The 20801-nt window shown below is 40.5% G+C and overlaps 1 protein-coding gene across 2 annotated transcripts in view; it reads left to right on the top strand.

Moving 5' to 3' along the window:
* Positions 1–20801, top strand: part of LOC122809310 (guanylate-binding protein 1-like) — a 668410-nt gene that overhangs the window by 173061 nt on the left and 474548 nt on the right. For both annotated transcript variants that reach the window (XM_044080706.1, XM_044080705.1), the window contains exon 5: positions 5302–5483. In XM_044080706.1, coding sequence (XP_043936641.1) covers positions 5302–5483 — 182 coding nt within the window. The remainder of the gene's footprint in view (positions 1–5301; positions 5484–20801) is intronic.

A 20801-nucleotide genomic window follows, 5' to 3' on the forward strand; every position in this document is an offset into this window, starting at 1 on the left:
CGGACACCGGGTGCAAGGGCCTTAGGAGTTATTCCCACAGGAATCCCCTTTTCCGCTGTCTTCTCCAGCTTCTCCCGCTGATAAGGTCCACCGGAAAAGTTAGTGTAAGAGGAAGCACATGGACTCCACAGAGGAGTCCCTCACTGAAGACACAGTCACTCTGTGAGGTATCTTTTGGTGATATCCTCGATATCCTAAAACAGAGAGGTGACTGGCAGTCCTCTTATCCGACCTCTGAGGAATCTGTGTTCCTGCAGGCCTTTCGTGCCTGGCCCCCTACCTCCTGGGTTACTGCACCTGCCGATGAACTTGTCCGGCTCATCGTGCAGTGTGCTTGGAAGGCTCCTGATACCGTCTAAGCTATTCCCTGGAGGCTAGATAAGATTTTGTTCCCTCCTGCTTCAGATCCCCATTGGTCCATAGGTCTTCCTGTGGATGCTTTGGTGGTGGCGGCCGCAACAAAAAAGGATCTGGCAGAAGAAGAAAGCCAGACTGTCCATCCACCCAACAAAGAGTCCCGGGCCCTGGACAGGATAGGGATGCACACCTTTGCTTCAGCGACCTTTACTATCCTGTCCCTAAATTATATGGCACATTTTACCAGGCTTCAAAGGGATCTGATTTTTGAGCTTTCTGAAACCTTGGCTTGTGCCGTGTCTGATGAGGTCCGTGACAAAGTGGCCTCGCAGCTGGCCACCATTGAAACCATATCCAACTCCTCTATGCGACTGGTATCTCACGCATCAGAAGGAGCAGCGGGTTCAGCTGCGGTCTTGAGACTTCACACCTGGATGCACTTGTGCAATTTCATGGAACCCTTTAAGGCTTCCTTTCTTAACACTCCCATTGTGGCGTCCTTGTTGTTTGGGCCCAAAGTTAAAAGCGCATTGGTCAGATGTGAACAGGATGGTAAGACCCTTTCTACTGTAGGTATCCGTTATTCTTCCCCTCAACGTGCTTTCTCCCAAAACCAAAAGAGTAGGAAGATATGGTTCAAGAAATCTCAGGATCCTTTCTGTGACACACAGGCTGAGTTCTCCCCCAGAAGCAGAGGGGGAAACTCACAGGGAAGATGCTCCTTTCGGGGCAGAGGGGGTCTGCGTAACCAGGGTTCCAGGGATTCTTTCCCAGGTCAGTCCTACCAGCACTCCTGAAGAGCGGCCCAACTCCTTTCCTCTGGAGGTGGTTGGGGGGCATTTCTCCCTGTACCGCTCTGCCTGGCTAACCATTACCACCGATTCTTGGGTACAAAGGATTATAACCAGAGGTTATCATATCCCCTTCGATCTTTGTCCTGCCCCTTCAAAAATCCTTCCCAATGTTCCATCCAGTCAAAGGGAAGAAGCAGCACTAGAGATAGAAAAGTTGCTAAGAAAAAGAGTCATCTAAATAGTCCATCCAGACCAGATAGGATCCGGATTCTACTCAAGACTATTTTTGGTGCCAAAGAAAACCGGGGACTGGAGACCAATTTTGGATCTCAGTGTATTGAACAAGTTTGTACAAAAATTCTGTATGGTCAAAATACAGTCTATCCTCCCGCTTTTGGAAAAAGATGATTGGATGTGCTTGATAGATCTTCAAGATACGTACTACCACATAAAAGTGGACAGACCATCAAGAAGATTTATGCGCTTCCGTGCGGGAGCCAGTCACTACCAGTTCAGAGTACTGCCCTTTGGACTCTCTACCGCCCCCAGAGTGTTCACAAAGTGCATGGCAGTTGTCACAGCTCACTTGCGACTTCAAGGATTCCAGGTGTTTCCATACCTAGACGACTGGCTCATTTCCGCCCCCACCAGATATCTACTGGAAAAAGCTCTGGCATACTCTCTCCTCGCTGCTCAAAGGCTAGGCATAACCATAAACTGGCAAAAATCTAATCTCACCCTATCTCAGTCGACAGAATTCATAGGGGTTATCTTGGACACAAATAACTTCAGAGCTGCTATTCCAGAGCACAGAATTCTAAGGATAAAGCAACAACTAATTCTAATCCTTTCAAGGGAAAAATCCATGGCTCACTCGGTTCTACAGCCATTGGGTTCCATGGCAGCCTCCATCACCATTGTTCTCCTGGCCAGGTTTCACATGAGGCTTCTACAATGGCTACTGCTCACTCAATGGTATCCTTTTCAGCATCCTCTTTCAGCCATGATTCCAGTAACCCACGGGTGCAAACAGGATTTAAATTGGTGGATGACACACAATCTTTCACAATGGTCTCGCCCCTTCTCCCCCCAGCAACCCAAGGCCACAGTGACCACGGACACTTCCCTGATAGTGTGTGGGGGGGGCTATGTCAGGGACAGACAGTCCAAGGCACTTGGTCCAAACTGGAGGCCCATCTGCATATAAATGTTCTAGAGCTGAGGGCGGTGCTTCTGGCGTTGGAGGCATTTCATCCCCTGCTGCCGTCTGGGACAATTGCAATTCAATCAGGCAACATGGCGGTGGTCTGGTACATCAACATGCAAGGTGGAACCAAATATTACCCCCTTTGTCGAGAGGCCATGAGGATATGGCAATGGGTGATGGCTACCAACCATTTTCTTCTAGCAACGCACATTCCCGAGAGTTCCAGCGTGGTAGCAGACAGACTCAGCAGGTGCATTCTTCAACCTCACGAGTGGTCCCTGAATCCCTTGATAGCGGCGGAGAACTTCCACCGCTGGGGCCATCCTTGCAGCGACCTCTTTGCATCCCCGACCAACTACAAATGCAGCAACTACTTCACCCTGATTCCCCCTCCGGGACAGTCACCCAGGGACGCTCTAGTCCACGATTGGCCCTCGGGTCTTCTTTACGCATTTCCACCCTTTCCCCTCATTCCCCAGTTTCTGAAGAAAGCCCATCGGTTGAAGAGCAAGGTGATCCTCATAGCACCATATTGGCCTCGACAGATTTGGTTGCCCTTCCTTTGGCCTCGCCTACTAGATCGATCATGGATTCTCCATCCAACCCCGGAGTTGATCTCACATCCGCAGAACCTGATTCATCCCAACTTGAACAGCCTGAAGCTCACGGCTTGGCTACTCCAATTCCCTTGATTGCCAAGCAGAATGATCTTTCTTTACCAGTACGTGATTTTCTCATTGCTTCTCATAAGTCTTGCACTAGAATTACTTATTTGAGCAAGTGGAAAAGATTTACCTGTTGGCTGAAAGATAAACAAGTAGACCCTTTTTCAGCACCAGTGTCGATAATACTAGACTATCCGGCTAACCTTTTTCAATCGGGTCTGTCAGCCTCTACCATTAGAGTTAATTTGGCTGCAATTTCTAATTTTCATGAGGTTGTCCAAGATTCCTCTCTTATGTCCCATAAATTGTGCAAGACCTTCATAAAAGGTGTGAATCATCTGAAGCCACCTTTTAGAGAACCTATTCAACCATGGGATGTATCATTAGTTCTACAAGCTCTGACAATGTCACCTTTTGAACCAGCCTCTTCTTGCGACCTCAAGTATTTGTCATGGAAAACCTTGTTTTTGGTCACCATTACTTCTGCCAGATGTATTTCTGAGCTTCAAGCTTTATGTATCAAGAGTCCATACTTGATTTTTCATGGAGATAGTGTCTCTGAGAACTAATCCGTCATTTCTGCCTAAAGTGATCTCTAAAATGTCCATTAATCAAGCCATTGAATTGCCAGTTTTCTTTCCCAATCATTCAAACAGAGGAGAGTATTGCCTACATACCCTAGATATCCACATGCAAATCCGTTTTTACTTAAAGAGGACTAAACCCTTTCGTAAATCGGACCAGTTGTTTTTGGCCTTTTCTGGACCTAGATTAGGATCTGATGTTGCTAAGATCACATTAGCTAGGTGGTTGAAGGACTGTGTAACCTTCATTTATACACAATGTAATATCTCGTTGCCTACTACCATGAAAGCTCATTCAATAAGGTCAGTGGCAACTTCTACTGCCTTCCATGCCAGAGCTTCCTTACCTGACATCTGTGCAGCTGCAACTAGGGCTACGCCTCATACCTTCATCAATCATTACAAATTGGATTTGGCCTCCAGGGGAAGAGCATTTTTCAGTTCTGTGGTGCTCAGGAATGTCCTTCCATGAGAGCCTCCCAGGAATAGAGGTAGCTTGGGACTCTGTCCCATGCGTAAGGAATGAACGAGGATTAACAGTATCAGATAAAAAAGTTATGTCTTACCATAACATTCCATCTGTATTGTTGATCCTTGTTCAGTCATTACGACCCTCCTCCTTCCCCCTCCTGTGGTTTCTAGTGGATCTCACCATCCGGTTCTCTTAGGTTATTTGACCAGAGGTAGCCTCTACCTTCTTTGACTTGCAAACTCAATCTGAGGTAACAGGGAGAGGGGGATTGTGGATAAGAGTTTAGCTCGAATGTTTGAAGCTGACGCGAGCTTGGAAAATGGCCGGCTCGGTTCCAAGGTCGGAACCGATACCCATGCATAATGACTGAACGAGGATCAACAATACAGATGGAACGTTATGATAAGACATAACTTCTTTTTTTCTAGTAGGGTGCTCTTATGAAATTCCTCTGCTCTGCACAGCTGTTCTGTAACCTGATTAGGAAGAATTTATTGGTAGGGCATGAGAAAAATAGGATAGAGATTGGTAGTGGGTAAATGAGTGAGGAAGAAAGGGTTTCGTAGAAAAATGACAGTAAAATGTACCGAGATATGGCAAAGGAATAGACCGTGAATATACGTGATAAGAAGGTAGTGAGAATAAAGCTTAAGGAAGTGCAGTTTTACAGCTGTAAAGGGATTAATTTACAGTCAGAACCCATCATTGTACAGAATTCTCATTGCATTACTTTACATACAAGATTGATGAACTCAGACTGAAAGCAGAGAATGCTCCTGTGTGTACTAAATAAAAAGAGAAACCAGCTAGGCTGCATCAGTATTATAGGCAGTGGCTGAGCCATAGGAAGGACAGAGAAGAAGCAGAAAAAAATGCATTACTGTGCACAAGCCTGTCTAAATAATAATGCCATATTTCTTTGGTCTTGCATATTGTAGAAATACTTGTTTGCTGTTTTTAGTACATTTATGTATTTAGTTTATTTATTAATTGATTGATTCAGTCTTTGAACTTCGTTACTGGGATAATCCATCTAGCCACAGTTATATAGGAGCAGTCAGGGACTCGTACTTTTCTGAAGAGATGTATAAATTGGTGAAACAAGATTCTGATGTTATTAATGAAAATCATTAAAGAAGCAAATGTCATTGATTTGTTCTCCCCAGAGTGGTATACTACATTCATAAATTTGCCTGCATTTCCCTTTACCCTGTGCAATCAGTCATATTAAAGAGCTTCCACATCTGGTTAATGCAACATCTAATGAAGATCCATACATAGCTTTTCTGTCCGACCATCTTCCTGATTTTGTGTGGTGTGTTCGAGATGCAGCTCTTGAACTGGAAGTGGAGGAAACAATGGCACTGGAGAATTGCATTGAAGATATCTTGATGACGGATAATGGTACGTGTCAAGTAAGAGAGTGGTATATGAATGTTCTATAACTGGTAATTATATTTCATAGAATTAAGAATGGAAATGCTACAATCAGTAAGGGTACTTGACACCATGTTAGACTTGAATGCACTGCAGTAGTTATAGCTAATGACTAAGCAAGAGACAGATGTGCAGGAAATTCTAACTGAGAATTATTCCAGAAATAGTACTGTATACTTTTTAGCATGTCCGTGCAGAACGTTCAATGGAAGAATTGATTTCCAGTGGTCACAGATGTTTACGTGACCACATTATTAGTGTTAATACCTATCTGAAATACTCATTACATTTAACAGTGCTTTGTCATTTGGCCCAGTTAGTACAGGACAGGAGTTCTTTCTTGGAGGTAATTAACTGGGCAGTGATAAATATTAACATTCTTTGTGGGATGCTGTACATTCCCAGAGTGTAATTACACACCGAACCATCAGAATGCAGTTACAGTAAGTACAAAGAATACAGTTTAGAAATATCAGGGTCCCAGATGTTGTACTACCAAATCTGAAGGTGTGAGGTGGGGCAGAAGTAAAATGTTGCCCTGCGCATAGTGAGCATACCATCGCATGGTTCACTATGGAAAGGAGGTTTAGGACAGCATACTATTTATTTATTTATTTTACAGTTTGTTAAAAGGGTGACTCGTGCTGAGCCTTGTCCATTTTAAGGGGGACCAAAAGGAGGAAAGAAAATAGTCACAAAAATCTTTACAAATTAGTGTGCAAGTGAAAGCATATGCAGACCCACCCACTTATCCCAATTGATTTACCCATTTATTTTGAAACAGTATAAAGTATCTGAATACTAAGGGTGATCATACAGGAATCAAATGGAAAATGTCTGTTAACACTGAAACAGTATAAAGTATCAGAATACTAAGGGTGATCATACAGGAATCTAAAGGGAAATGTATGTTGACATTACAAAATTACAAAAGGTAACTGCTACAGTTTGATTAACAGTAATGATATATCATGAAAAAATATGTGATTCACTGTGTCATTTTTTCTAATGAATACTTTATTGCACACAGAATAAGCACTGCATCTGAAGAAGTCTGTATGTGAATAGCTGAAAGCACTCACTCCATCAGTAAAGTGTTGGTTTGAATGCAGGACATAGCAAATCTCAGATTTTTTTTTATCTTGTTTTACTTTGTTGCTTTTAAAGTTTGGTGCCAGATGTAGGTCTGATTTATTTATTTATTTATTTTTTAACAGTAGAGATATGGCAATGGCATGGGCAGTGAAAATAAGGGATAAGAAGACAGTGAAAACAAAGTAGCTTAGAAAAAAGTACAGTTTTACAGGTATAGGTAATGACAGCAATGTAGCTTAGAAAGTACACATGTTGCTGTTGTTGTGTCTTTCGGCTTATCCTGGTTAGGGGTCGCCACAGCGGAACTCCGGTCTGCTAATGATTGGTAGTTGATTTTTACGTGCTGAGTTACCAGCCCTGACGCACAACCTTCAACGAAGGTACGCCCATTCACGCATGTCTCCACGCAGAAGACGCTCTAGCTGAGAATCGAACCGGACAGCGTCTGCCTGTGAGGCGACAACGCTACACATGTGACAGTATAAACAAGACCAGCATGTGATGTTAAATCAAGATGCTGAACTTATCAGGGCATGCAAAGTGCTATGAACAAAGATGTTTTAGGACGTTACGCAAGTTTAGGAAGAATTTTTTGATTGGTAGTGAGACAAGCAGAATAGAGACTGGTACCAGGTAAATGAGTAAGGAAGAAAGTGTTTTGTCCAGGTCCCCTTCAAGAAACACATTACACCGAATGACATTTGATGACCTTTATTAAATTTCCATAAACATAAATGCTACATCAATATTCATTCATGTCAACCAAACATGATACAGGTGAAATAACATCCATGTAAAATTATCTTAGGACAGGACTGCATAAACCTGCTCATCCTGATCAGTAAGCAGCGTCCATACCTCCACTCACTTACTTATGAAGCAGCGTACCTGCTCACTTTCATTACCATTTATTGCATTATACCATCAATCCAATAAGCAGCTTCACCCGCTTGCTTATATACTTATCAACCAGCGTACCCGCTCAGTTTCATTACCATTTATTACATTATACCATCAGTCAAATAAGCAGCTTCCTCCACTTACTTATGTACTCAAGCAGCGTAACCACTCACTTTCCTTTTCAAACTTATTGAATTGACCATCCAGTGCCAGAGGTGGATCAGAAGATGGCAAGCCTGCCACTCTTCTCTGCCCCGTCCAAACTAAACATAACCATATCCCCACTAGTAAAAGAGGGAGGGAGGGTGGGTAGCAAGTTCACGCCAAAATGCGACTCCTATTCCAGTTACACTTGCCTAACATCCTTTAAGCCCCTCCCTACCCTTACCTCACTTCCTCCCAAACCTCAGCCATTCCTATTCAACCCTATCCTCCCAAATCCTACTACTCTAACCCCCCACCTTGAAGATGTAAAATTATCTTAGGACAGGACTGCGTAAACCTGCTCATCCTGATCAGTAAGCAGCATCCATACCTCTACTCACTTACTTATGAAGCAGGCTCACTTCCATTACTATTTATTGATACTTATCAAGCAGCGTACCTGCTCACTTTCATTACCATTTATTGCATTATACCATCAATCCAATAAGCAGCTTCACCCGCTTACTTATGTACTTATCAAGCAGCGTAACCACTCACTGTCCTTTTCAAACTTATTGAATTGACCATCCAGCACTAGAGGGGGAACAGAAGAGGGTAAGCCTGCCCCTCTTCTCCACCCACCAGCCTGACCAGGCTGTTCCCCCTCCCTGGGCACACTTCCAACAAACTAAAAACCCTTACGGCATCGGCCAAACATCTTTCGGTGTACCCCGTCCCCACTAACCAAGGTAGGTAGAGTTAACTCCTAAAACCCTATCACATAAAATAAACAGTTACCAAAACAACTGAAAACAAAACACTGACCCTTCACCTATGCCAAGATAACCAGGCATTGCACTGCACATGAGCTAAATAATCCTGACTTCATGACCAATGGCAGCTCCGCAATGACTTCAAGGGCATTATAAAAACCACACAGAATCAACTACATGCCATCATGCCACATTGCAACCCCATTTACCACCCAGTCCAGCAATAACCAAATGAGCTCTCCTTAATGCCAGAGCAATAACAATTCTAATGACTCCCCCATCACTACCAACCAAAATAATATCATTAAATTCCTGTTGCAATCCCGCCATCACACTAACTATCTCTTACAAGCAATAAAACGGCTCAACATTCATCATGGCATTCTAGCAACTCAACAAAACAAGCCATACTATTTCATTATTAAACCTACTTGCATACCATCATACCAAAGAGATCTCTTTAACCAGGTGCAATATCAATCCAGGCATTAAACCAACTAGCCTTTATATCATGAAATGATTAAACAACCATCATGGCATTGTTAGCAGTCCAACCACCATCAGCCCTGTAAGTTCCATACTGGCAACTGGAAACGAACCATAATCCCCCAACAACCCCAAATAAACCTCCTACACCAGCTAACACAAACACCAAAAGTACTCCATGTCTCCTCATTCATCCTCCCTCACACAAGCCACTGACTCAGCCTTGCAGCTTATAAACCTTATCACATACATGGCCAAAGTGACAAGCAGGCCAAACAACTGAAAGCAAACCCTTAATTCCTCTCTGATGTACATTAACCCAATGCCCCTTAAAACCAGACAAGGGCAATCACCAACTAACCTTAACAGCAGCCCTATCATAGATCACGAAACCTCCTGTCATCCCTCCAACTATCCAGTATGAAAATAGCACCTAAGAACCGTCCTTGCCCTTGCTGGTCCTCACCTTTCCATAATGACTAACCACAGCAATAACAAATGCCACAAATACACCCCAAAACCACACACCTATAAACGTATAATCAAAATACAAATCCCTATAACCCACCCTATCCATCTGACATAAGGCTTATCAAAGAATTAAGCCACAAGCAACAAAATTGATAAGCTACATCAGCTATTCACCCTACCAAAGTAACCCACTAAAACTGGCCAAAATAAACATGTTCTACATCTGCAAGAAATAACCACTGCCCCCAACTGTATTGTGCCTTAATGACCAATGAATAAAATTACCTACTACCCTTAGTCTCTCCAGCACTCAAAACCTCCACAAAACAAAACCATTACCTTTCAACTCCATTTCCATCAGGGCATTGACTGTTACTCACTTGGCGCACCATCTTTGACCTCAATGTGCCCACCCAAGTGATCAGGACTTCCATTCAAATATGCAGTAAAACCATTCTCACTATGACGACCATCTAATGCATGTGATCTATGTGTCTTCCCATACAGCTATATCCAATGTTAAGTAACTAACAACATGGAAGGAAATCCAAACCTCTAGCTGTGAACTGACACAAACCGCTGCACCCTGCATCCCATGTCTAAATAACATAACTCTTAATTCTACCATGGATTGTACATTACCCTGCATCACAAATCAAATGAGATCATAAAACATTAATACTTATTCTAGAGTAAACAAAAAGTTGGTTGTGCTTCAACATCCTGGACAGTCATGAGTTTCTTCTTCTGGATCACTGTGCTTGCCTTTTCACCTATCCATTTGTGATTACTCACCCAATGACCCCACCACACCATCGACACAAAAGCATGATCATCTGCGAACTCACTGTATCTCACCAGTGGACCTCGTCACATCATCTACAAAGAAAAGGACAAACTTAAACCCTCTAATAGGAATGAGAAGGCTCTACGTTATACCCGCCTATTCCAAACTACAGCCACAGCATTCCAAGACCCCATCTGTAAGAAAAAAAAAAGAGACATGTAAAACATCCAAAATACATAACACATTCCAAGACATCTTCAAGGACAACCTATCCTGCCAGCCTGGGAAGGAATGTACCACCGACACTCCGATCTATGACAAAGCAGCCATAACTGAAGCAATGCTTCCTATGACCCTATGAAATACACAAGATAAATTTAACTACCAATGGAATATATTAAAAGTAAACCCCACACCTGAAGGGACCTATCTCTATCTACAACCCAGGTAACTTTGCAATTCCAGACCACCAAAGCTGTTGAACATGCTACACTTAAAGAAATCCAAATCCCTCAGAGGGATGGGAGATAGAAAATTCACCCTGGGGATCAAGTCAGTCACCATGCTAGACAGGGATCCAGGGAAGCAAACGTGTGTGGGTACATAGTCTGGGCCTACAAGTATGTCATTAATTTTGAAATTCTGTGCCATGCTGCTACCTACCGGAAAACTGAATTTTTTTTTTTAATGAGAAACAGACCAACTAGAGGGCCTGCACAATTCTGTACAGTGTAGAAGTATGGGTTCATTGCCGTTACAACCAGAAATGCTCTCGGCCATTTCTCAACCTCAAAACAAACAAGGGGAATCAAGCCACACAATACAAAGTCCCCTCAGCTGCCAACATATTTTAAGTGCAAAACGAGGAACAAATCAAGGCTTCCAATACCCACACTACACTAAAACCTACCCAAGAGACCACACCCCAAATCCCAGCCAAACCTAGACCAAAATACCCACTATGTAGACACAAATATCCCCTGCCTAGCCCCTATTTCTAATATATATATGTAAAACATGCTAATATAGCTTATATAAACAGACCACCTGCCACTAACCAGCACCCCGAGACTTACCTTTCCAACCAGAATAACCTACAGGTCGTCATGGGTGCACCTTACCTTAGCAAGTTCACCCCAAAATGCGACTCCTATTCCTGTTACACTTGCCTAACATCCTTTAAGCACCTCCCTACCCCTGCCTCACTTCCTCCCAAACCTCAGCCATTCCTATTTAACCCTATCCTCCCAAATCCTAATACTCTAACCCCCCCACCTTGAAGATGTCCTTGGACAAAGTGGTCTGTTACAAACCTCATTTGTAGAAATGTGGCAATAAAATTAGTAATGATTTGATGGTATGTAACAGTAGCTTAAAAGAATTAACAATTAGCTATATTAGGAAGGTGTTATTTTAAATGTTTAGGAATATTTAGATTTGTAGAGAAACATTCTACGTGGTGACAGATTATGAGAAAATGGGGAAGTGATGGAGAGGAGATGATGGAGGATCTGTGGGACTAGCAAGTGTAAGTGGAGGAAAAACAAGAACTGTGGTCAAGAGTCACATAAAGTAAAATAGCAGTAATGAACAATAGTTGAGGGAAAAATAGGTATGGAATTGTTGACATTATGAAGATTGGAGCATTAGCTGGCCAAGTTAAGAGAGGACAGAGCTTTTATACTAGATCCATTCATTCACAAGTCTTTTTTCCATTTTTGCATGTGGGGTTAGGGTGTCCCTTCAACAGTGATAATCATCTAGAGCCAAGGTTTGCACTGCCAGCTGATTAGCCCTGCTACAGAGATCTTAGATTAGATGACTTTCCCAAAAATTTCTCAGGAATCTGTCTGCATTCTTGTCAGATTATTAGCCTTCAGTGTGATACCATATGCACCTTGACAGGGGGCAACAGCTAGTAAGCCTAACCTTACTGTGATGAAAAAGATTCTGATGAAGAGTTTGAGGACATTGCTGGATCCTGCAGGAATCTATGACCAAATTATTCTGCCAACCTAATCTAATTCTGTTTTATAACTAGACTGCACTGGATCTGGTCTTTGGAAAGTTAACTGATCTAAACAACCTTGACTTCAGCAAAAGATGTTACTCATCACTATGTGAAAGGCTGTGCCAAAAGGGCAAATAATCATAGAAAAAAGGTTCAATCAGTAGGAAGTAGACTGATTGGGAGAATGTAGAGGATAGTGGTAAAGAGGACTCTGTTAGAGGATGCAAAGGTAACTTGTCGTACATCTCAGGGTCAGCCTGGTTCCAGAACTCTTCAATATGTTTTCTATGGATATAACAGTCATTACTTAGAAATAAATCAATTGTTTGATGGCAACATTAGAACAGAGCAATGGTTACTAATGGAAGTGTGAGCCTGGGATGGGATCTGAAGAACTACACCATCTGTGGAACAGGCTACCCATCCATGTGTAGCAGAGTTTCTCTCTGATCCAGTTCAAGTGTAACTTGGACAACTACATGGGGAAACTAGATGGGGAACCGGAAATTCACCTGTCGTTTGTAGCCTGTGTCTCTAATGGGCACAATTAGCCTGAAAGTGATTCATCTCCCAAGCCCCTGCTTCTAAATGGTTCATCGCCCAAGCACCTACTTACACTGCCAAGGGTAGCAAAACTTGTCAGAGAATTGTGATACGTGGCTAGAATTAAAAAGGCCCCAGTAGTCATTAGCCTTGTGTAAACCTATGGACCAATGAAGGGGGTAGACAGGTAGCAGCTATTGTTCAGTGCAGATCAATATAACATGTTGCATCTAGGATGCACTTATCATGGCTGTGAAGTACACCTCTGGGTGTGCTGGTTAGGTAGGCAAAGGAAGACAAAAAGATGTGGCGAGAACATCACCAGTCAACCACATAAAATACACAGTGAAAAGCCAGCATTTAACTTTGATATGCTGGGATACTTTCTCAGGAGAAGTACACTGCACAGTTTCCCTAGTCTACTAATCTGTGAGCATTTGACTGGGCACCCTGTATGGAAGAGGAAATTAAAGCGCTGTTAAGAATACATAGAATGGCAACAAAAGTAATCAGTAGGATGGATAGGTGGGGTAATGAAGGATGGCTATGAGTTGGGACTCTGTTCATCTTGAGTAGAAACAATGGGGGAGGTGGAAATGGTTTGGGTGTACTAGCTTGTGAAAGAGAACTGTAAAAGATTGGAATTTAGGATAAAGGACAGAGGGAATTGATGGGTGCAAAGTTAAAAGCTTTGTTTTTGACTTCAGGCAGCTTTGTATCATAGAAAGAATGGTGGATGCAGGGAATGAGTTACCCATACGGGTGGTAGGATATAATTTCACTGCTGCATTTAAGATGGCACTGGACAAGTAGAGAAGGGAAAGATGTAGTATGAGAAAAACAGCTGCAGGTACTGTCTATGAACAATGTGGCATCTGTTTTCCTACTACCAAAAATATGCAGGTAATTAATGAAGCCAAATGAGCACAAGTTATAGTGAAGATAGTAGTTAGTAATTGTAGCTATACTGAAGAAAGTTAAAAGTTAATACAGAAACAAGCACCGCAGATTTTGAATTTAACAGTATGTGCATTTTACTAAGTCATAACAGACAATAACTGGGTGTATAGATGCATAGTTGTATGGCTGGATGTGTGGTTGGAATGGTGTGCAGGAGTGGGGCCCAAAAATAATAGAATTTTCACAAACTCAAAATTCACATGGTCAAGACCATATAACTGAGTTTTGGAAAACTTGAAGCTTTTGAATGGAGATTACGGTCCAGCGAGATATATATATATATATATATATATATATATATATATATATATATATATATATATATATAATTTGCAGGGAGTGTGAGGGCCCCCTGCAAAAATGTAAAAAAAAAAGTAGGTTTTTGTTTTTTGTTTTTTTTTTTTTTTTTTTGAAGTTCAAGTTTTTGGAAATTCAATCATATGATCTTGACCATATGAATTTCGAGATTCTAAAAACTCTATCTTCTGACATAGACCCATAGGAGTATAGCTGTATGGCTGGATGTGTGGTTCAAATGGTGTGTAGGAGTATAGTTGTACGGCTGGACATGTGGTTGGAATGGTGTATAGGAGTATAGTTGTATGGCTGGATGTGTGGTTGGAATGGTGTGTAGGAATATAGTTGTATGGCTGGGATGTGTACTTGCTTAGTTATGTCAAGGGATAATTGTGTGTGTAGAAATGTAGTTCATAGGATGTGTAGATACATTCTTATAAGACTGAGTATGTGGCATGTGTGGGTACATCCTTAATAAGTCGTGTGGGATGCATAGGTACATGGAAAAATGACATTCCTCCAAACAGAATTTGTAAAATAGCCACTGTTTATTTAGCGCTTTCATATTTTGAAAAGACTTCATCAGAATGAATCACTCTTGTTTAATATACATTTATATAACCACAACCAGGAAGAGCCCATTACATCACTTCCTGGAGCTCACAGCACACATCACTTCCTGGAGCTCACAACATACTTAAAGAATTTAAAAAGACAGTACAATAATTCCACAAGATGACCCATAAAAATATCTTTGCCTATTCGGATAGAATAAAGTGTAAATGAATAAAATATTGGAGAAACTAAAAGCATGTGTTTTAAACCTTGTTTTGAAATCAAGTGTTGTAAAACCCACTGCTCAAAACATTATGACTATAAAAATGTTCAAAAAGTATGAAAACATTTTGCTGACTGTTTTAACATAAAATGAACATAGCAGACTTGAATCAATTCACTTACCATGAGTGGACTTATAACCTTGTTGCTCTCATTTTGAGGACAAGAGCCTAGGATATCTGATCATTCAGACCTGGTGGAGTACAAGCATTTTATCATAACTGCTACATTAATTTACAGTATTCAAGTAAGGTCTCCCATGACCCTCCTCTTGTGTTAATATCAACCTGTTCCAGGACCCAAAAATAGAAATCTATCAGTAAATTATTTTTCATATATTTTGAACATTTTTATAGTCGTAATGTTTTAATTAGTGGGTTTTACAACACGTGATTTCAAAACAAGGTTTTAAACACGTGCTTTTGTTTCTCCAGTATTTCGTTTGTTTATACTTTGTTCTATCTGGATTGGCAAAGATGTTTTTATGGGTCATCTTGTGGAACTATTGTACTGTCTTTTTAAATTCTTTAAGTGTGTTGTGACCTCCAAGAAGTGATGTAATGGTCTCTTCCTGGTTGTGGTTATATGTATGTGTTTTAAACAAGAGTCATTCATTCATGAAGTCTTTTCAAAATACAAAACCCTAACTGAACAGTGCATATTTTACACATTCTGTTTTGAGGACTGGCGTTTTTTTGGCGTGCTATTTGTGGAGGCATTTTTTAGGGTTATTTGTACAGTGGATATAAAAAGTGTACACACCCCTGTTAAAATGCCAGGTTTTTATAATATAAAAAATGAGACCGCAATAAATCATTTAAAAACTTTTCCCACCTTTAATGTAACCTATAACCTGTACAATTCAGTTGAAAACCAAATCTGTTAGGGGAAAAATATAAAAAAATAAAAAAAAACGTACAATTAGCTGGTTGCATAAGTCTGTACACCCTTAAACTAATACTTTGTTGAAGCACCTTTTGATTTATTACAGCAGTCAGTCTTCTTGGGTACACACCTACCATCAATTAAAGAGACTCTGATTAACCCCAAATAATGTTCACCTGTCCTAGTAGGATTTTCCTGACATTTACTCAGTAGCCTGCTACATCAAAAGCCATGGTTCACAGAGAGCTTATAAAGCATCAAAGGGATCTCATTGTTGAAAGGTATCAGTCAGGAGAAGGGTACAAAAAAATTTACACAGCATTGAATATACCATGGAACACAGTGAAGACAGTCATCAAAAAGTGGAGAAAATATGGGACAATGGTGATGTTGCAAAGAACTGGATGTCCCTCCAAAACTGATGAAAAGACAAGATGAAAACTGGTCAGGGAGGCTACCAAGAGACCTACAACAACACTAAAGGAGCTGCAGGAATTTCTGGCAAGTACTGGTTTGTGTACTACATGTGACAACAATCTCCCGTAATCTGCATATGTCTGGACTATGGGGTAGGGTTGCAAGACTGAAGCCTTTTCTGACACAGAAAAACATCCAGGCCTGTCTAAATTTTGCAAAACAATACATAGTCTCCCAAAAGCATGTGGGAAAATGTGTTATGGTCTGATGAGACCATGGTTGAACTTTTTGGCCACAATTCCAAAAGACGCTTTTGGTGCAAAAACACTTCCATTCATCAAATGAACACCATCCCCATGGTGAAGCATGGTGGTGGCAGTATCATGCTTTGGGGTTGCTTTTCTTCTGCTGGAACTGGGGCTTAGTCAAGGTGGAGGGGATTATGAACATTTCCAAATACCAGCCACTTTTGGCCCAAAACCTTCAGACATCTGCTAGAAAGCTGAATATGAAGAGGAACTTCACCTTTCAGCATGTTAATGACCCCAAGCATACATCCAAATCAACAAAAGAATGGCTTCACCAGAAGAAAATTAAAGTTTTGGAATGGCCCAGCCAGAGCCCAGACCTACATCCAATAGAAAATCTGTGGGGTGACCTGAAGAAGGCTGTGCACAAGAGATGCTTTCGCAATCTGACAGATTTGGAGTGCTTTAGCATGGAAGAGTGGGTAAATTATTGCCAAGTCAAGGTGTGCCATGCTGATAGACTCCTACCCAAGAAGACTGAATGCTGTAATTAAATCAAAAAGTGCTTCAACAAAGTATTAGTGTAAGGGTGTGCACACTTACGCAACCAGCTTATTGTACATTTTTTTATTTTTTATATTTTTCCTCTAACAGTTTTGTTTGTTTTTCAATTGAATTGTACAGGTTATAGGTCACATTAAAGGTGGGAAAAGTTTTGAAATGATTTATTGTGGTCTCATTTTTTTATATCACAAAAACCTGGCATTTTAACAAGGGTGTATACATTTTTTATATCCACTGTATATTTGTGCCTCTAGTTACCAATTTGTTTTGTGGTATACGTAGGGTAAGGCCTTATAAGACTGTATGTGTATGTACATTTCTATTAGACTGGATGTGTGGGATGTGTAGATACATCTTTATAAAGCCTGATGCTGGGGGTATATAGGTACATCTTTGTAAGGCTGGATGTGTATGTACATTTTTATAAGACTGGATGTGTGGGATGTGTAGATACATCCTTATAAAGCTTGATGGTGGGGGTATATAGGTACATCTTTGTAAGACTGGATGTGTATGTACATTTTTATAAGACTGGATGTGTGGGATGTGTAGCTACATCCTTATAAAGCTTGATAGTGGGGGTATATAGGTACATCTTTATAAGGCTGGATGTGTAGCTATATCCTTAATAAGGCTGGATGTGTAGGATGTGTAGGCACGTCCTTATAAGGCTGGATATATATGTACATCCTTATAAGACTGGATATGTGGGATATGTCGATTCATCCTTATAAAGCTGGATACATGGGGATGTGTAGGTACATTCTTATAAGGATGCATGTGTGGGGATCCATAGATACAGCCTTAAAAGGTTGTATATGTAGTTGGGTGGTTGCATGGATGGATAGTTGTATGTAGTTCTTGGGATGTATAGGTGTACACATATATAAGGCTGGATATTTTGTTTGGCTACATAGGTATGTAGGGGGATGGCTGAATTGGTTGAGAGTAGGGGTAGATCTGTGTCTGGATGAGTGCTTGGTAGGGTATGTTGCTGGTTATATGACTGAACATTTAACTTACTGGAGATGTAGATGGACAGCCATAATGTTGAATGTATAGTCAGTTTGGCCTGTGTTGATGTTTTGTATGAAACGTGTACTATTTTAACTGTCTGTATGGATGTAAATGTGTTATTGCTCACTGTGTATATAGATATTTGAGCTACTGGGAAAATGTTTGACTGAGCGTGGTATTAAATGGATATAGTGATAGCTAATCGGGTTGGATAAGTAAACAGATGTTTGATAGGACAGATCATTTAGTTTTAGGAAAGGATAGAAATGATTCATTGGGTAGGTTGGGTATGAAAATGCATCCTAGTGGTGTAGTTAATTTATCTGATCGGTATAATAATTAAAATAAAATAGGTGATAAGCAGACAGACGTAGACGTTTTGTTGAATGAGTTTAGTTGTGTGGCTAGGTACCATATTGATTGACAATACTGTTTTTAATGGATAATAGCTTTGTAAATGGGAATAATAATCATGGTGGGCTGAGTTAGTGGTTGACTCAACAGAATTAATTTTGTTAAACAGATAATGAGCATCTAACTGGGTGGGTGATAAGTGGTTATAGACATGTCTTGCAGAGTAGGAAATTTGGTGAGTATATAACTGTTTTGTTGAATGGCTTGATTATGTATTGGATATAATCTTAAGTAGATAGTATAGCTTGTACTGGTGTTAGGACATATTTTTCACTAATCACCTATAGAAAGGATAGTCAGGTCACTGTGAATGAAAAGATTTTTTGGATAAACACCTACACGGAAAAACTGTCCTGTTTTAAAAAATGGAAATCTGTAGAGCATCCAAGCCTTCTTTTGAGCACACGTTTTCACAGGATGGTGTGCATTTATCTAGATCAGGGAAGAGAATTTTTGCAGTAGATATTTTGCAATATTTGACACTAGCCAGGATTTTTGCCAGGTCAAAAATGTAACAGTTCACAGATAGCAATATTTGATGCATCTCTGGTGGTGGTTAATGCTAGGAGCATTAATAATAAAGGTTTTTTATTAGAAAATTTGCTACGTTCCCACAAGATTGATGTTATAGTTTGTCAAACATGGTTAAAGAACAATGACTGGAAACCAGTTCTGTCAGGTTATAAATGTTTTTACTGTAACAGACATTCCAACAAAAAAATCAGGTGGAGGTGTTATGATAGGGATTAAAGATAGCTATGAGACTTGTGACTATTACATGTTCAATGATAACACCAATGCTATAGACTGTGTAACTGTGACAATAAAGACAACCCTGGAACATATAACAATTGTTGGAGTGCACAGACCACCAAAGTCAAGTGCAGATGACCTAGAGGAATTCATACATTTCTTACATGAAACACAGGAGGGAAGAATAATATTAGCTGGGGACTTCAATTTACCAGAAACTGACTGGAATAATATTGATTCAGCAATGTTAGTAAAGAAATTATTCACAGAGTATACAGGAACAACAAATGCTTCAGATTGTAAAAAAACCTACCAGGGGATTAAATATACTAGATATTGTTTGTGTTCCCAAAGAAATTACTGTAACTTCAAGTAATTTTTTACCACCATTGATGTGCAGTGATCATGGGGTCATAAAGGTTAATTTGTTGCTAGATAATTCTGCCAAACTGAAATCTAAGCCAATGCACAGAAGGTTAATTACAGATTATAGGGAAGCAAAACAGTTACTATATAAAACTAACTGGAGTAAGGTGTTCAGTGGAAAAACTGCAGATGGAATGTGGAAAGTTTTGAAAGAGAAATTGTTTGAGTGCAAAAAAGTAAAAAAAAAAATGTTTAACATCAGGATCTAGGCACACAACATCAGTGGGGTATATTTCCATAAGAACAAGATACCTGATTAAGGTGAGAGACAAAAAATATAAGAAATGGAAGAGAGGTCGAACTACAACTTTGAAAACTGAAATAAACGAGCTGGACAAACAGATTAAGCATAGTGTTAGACAAGATCAATAAAAATGTGAAGAAAATTTATATAAAGATATTGAGCATAATAGGAAACATTTTTATAGATACATAAGATGTGGAAGGAATAAAGATACACAAATTGATAAACTGTGCGCAGATTCTAAAATTTATTTTCAGACACAAAAGATAATAGATATATTTACAAAATCTTATGCAAAACAGTTTGGCAAAAAAGAGGTGGTAAGTTGTCCTAGTGACACAAAGGTAACCCCAGATGTTGTTGTTATACTTTGGCTTTTCCCGGTTAGGGGTCGCCACAGCGGAACTCCGGTCTGCTAATGATTGGTAGTAGATTTTCACGAACGCCGAGGTGCCAGCTCGACGTTCAAACTTCAACGAAGGCACGTCCATTTACGCATGCCTTTCGAACGTCCACCCAACCGTGGGGAGGACATGCAGACTCCACACAGAAGGCACTCCCCGCACTCCAGCCGAGAATTGAATGGGAGAACCTCTTGCTGTGAGGCAACAACGCTACCGCTGCACCACCACGGAAGTACTACTGGAATCAAATTAGATTGTATTGAAAAATAACTGTGCAAACTGGATCCAAACAAAGCACAGGGAGGAGATGGAATAAATAACAATGACCTGAGAACACTTAAGCAAGAACTTACACTGCCATTACATCTGTTTATTCACTAGGTCATATAAATATGGGGAGATTCCTCAAGACTGGAGAGATGCACTTATTAAACCTGTCTTTAAGGAAAAGGGGAGTAGGACAAACCCAGAATCATATAGACCCTTAAGTCTACTTTAATGGAGAAGGTAGTACTGGATAAGTTATTGTCAGAATTGGATAGGTTGGGACTTGAAACCATATATCAGCATGCATATGTTGAAAATAGATCTATTACCACCTGTAACATG

The sequence above is a fragment of the Protopterus annectens genome, chromosome 8.part0 (assembly GCF_019279795.1).
Source record: "Protopterus annectens isolate FY-2018-M chromosome 8.part0, PAN1.0, whole genome shotgun sequence".
Classification (NCBI taxonomy): domain Eukaryota; kingdom Metazoa; phylum Chordata; order Ceratodontiformes; family Protopteridae; genus Protopterus; species Protopterus annectens.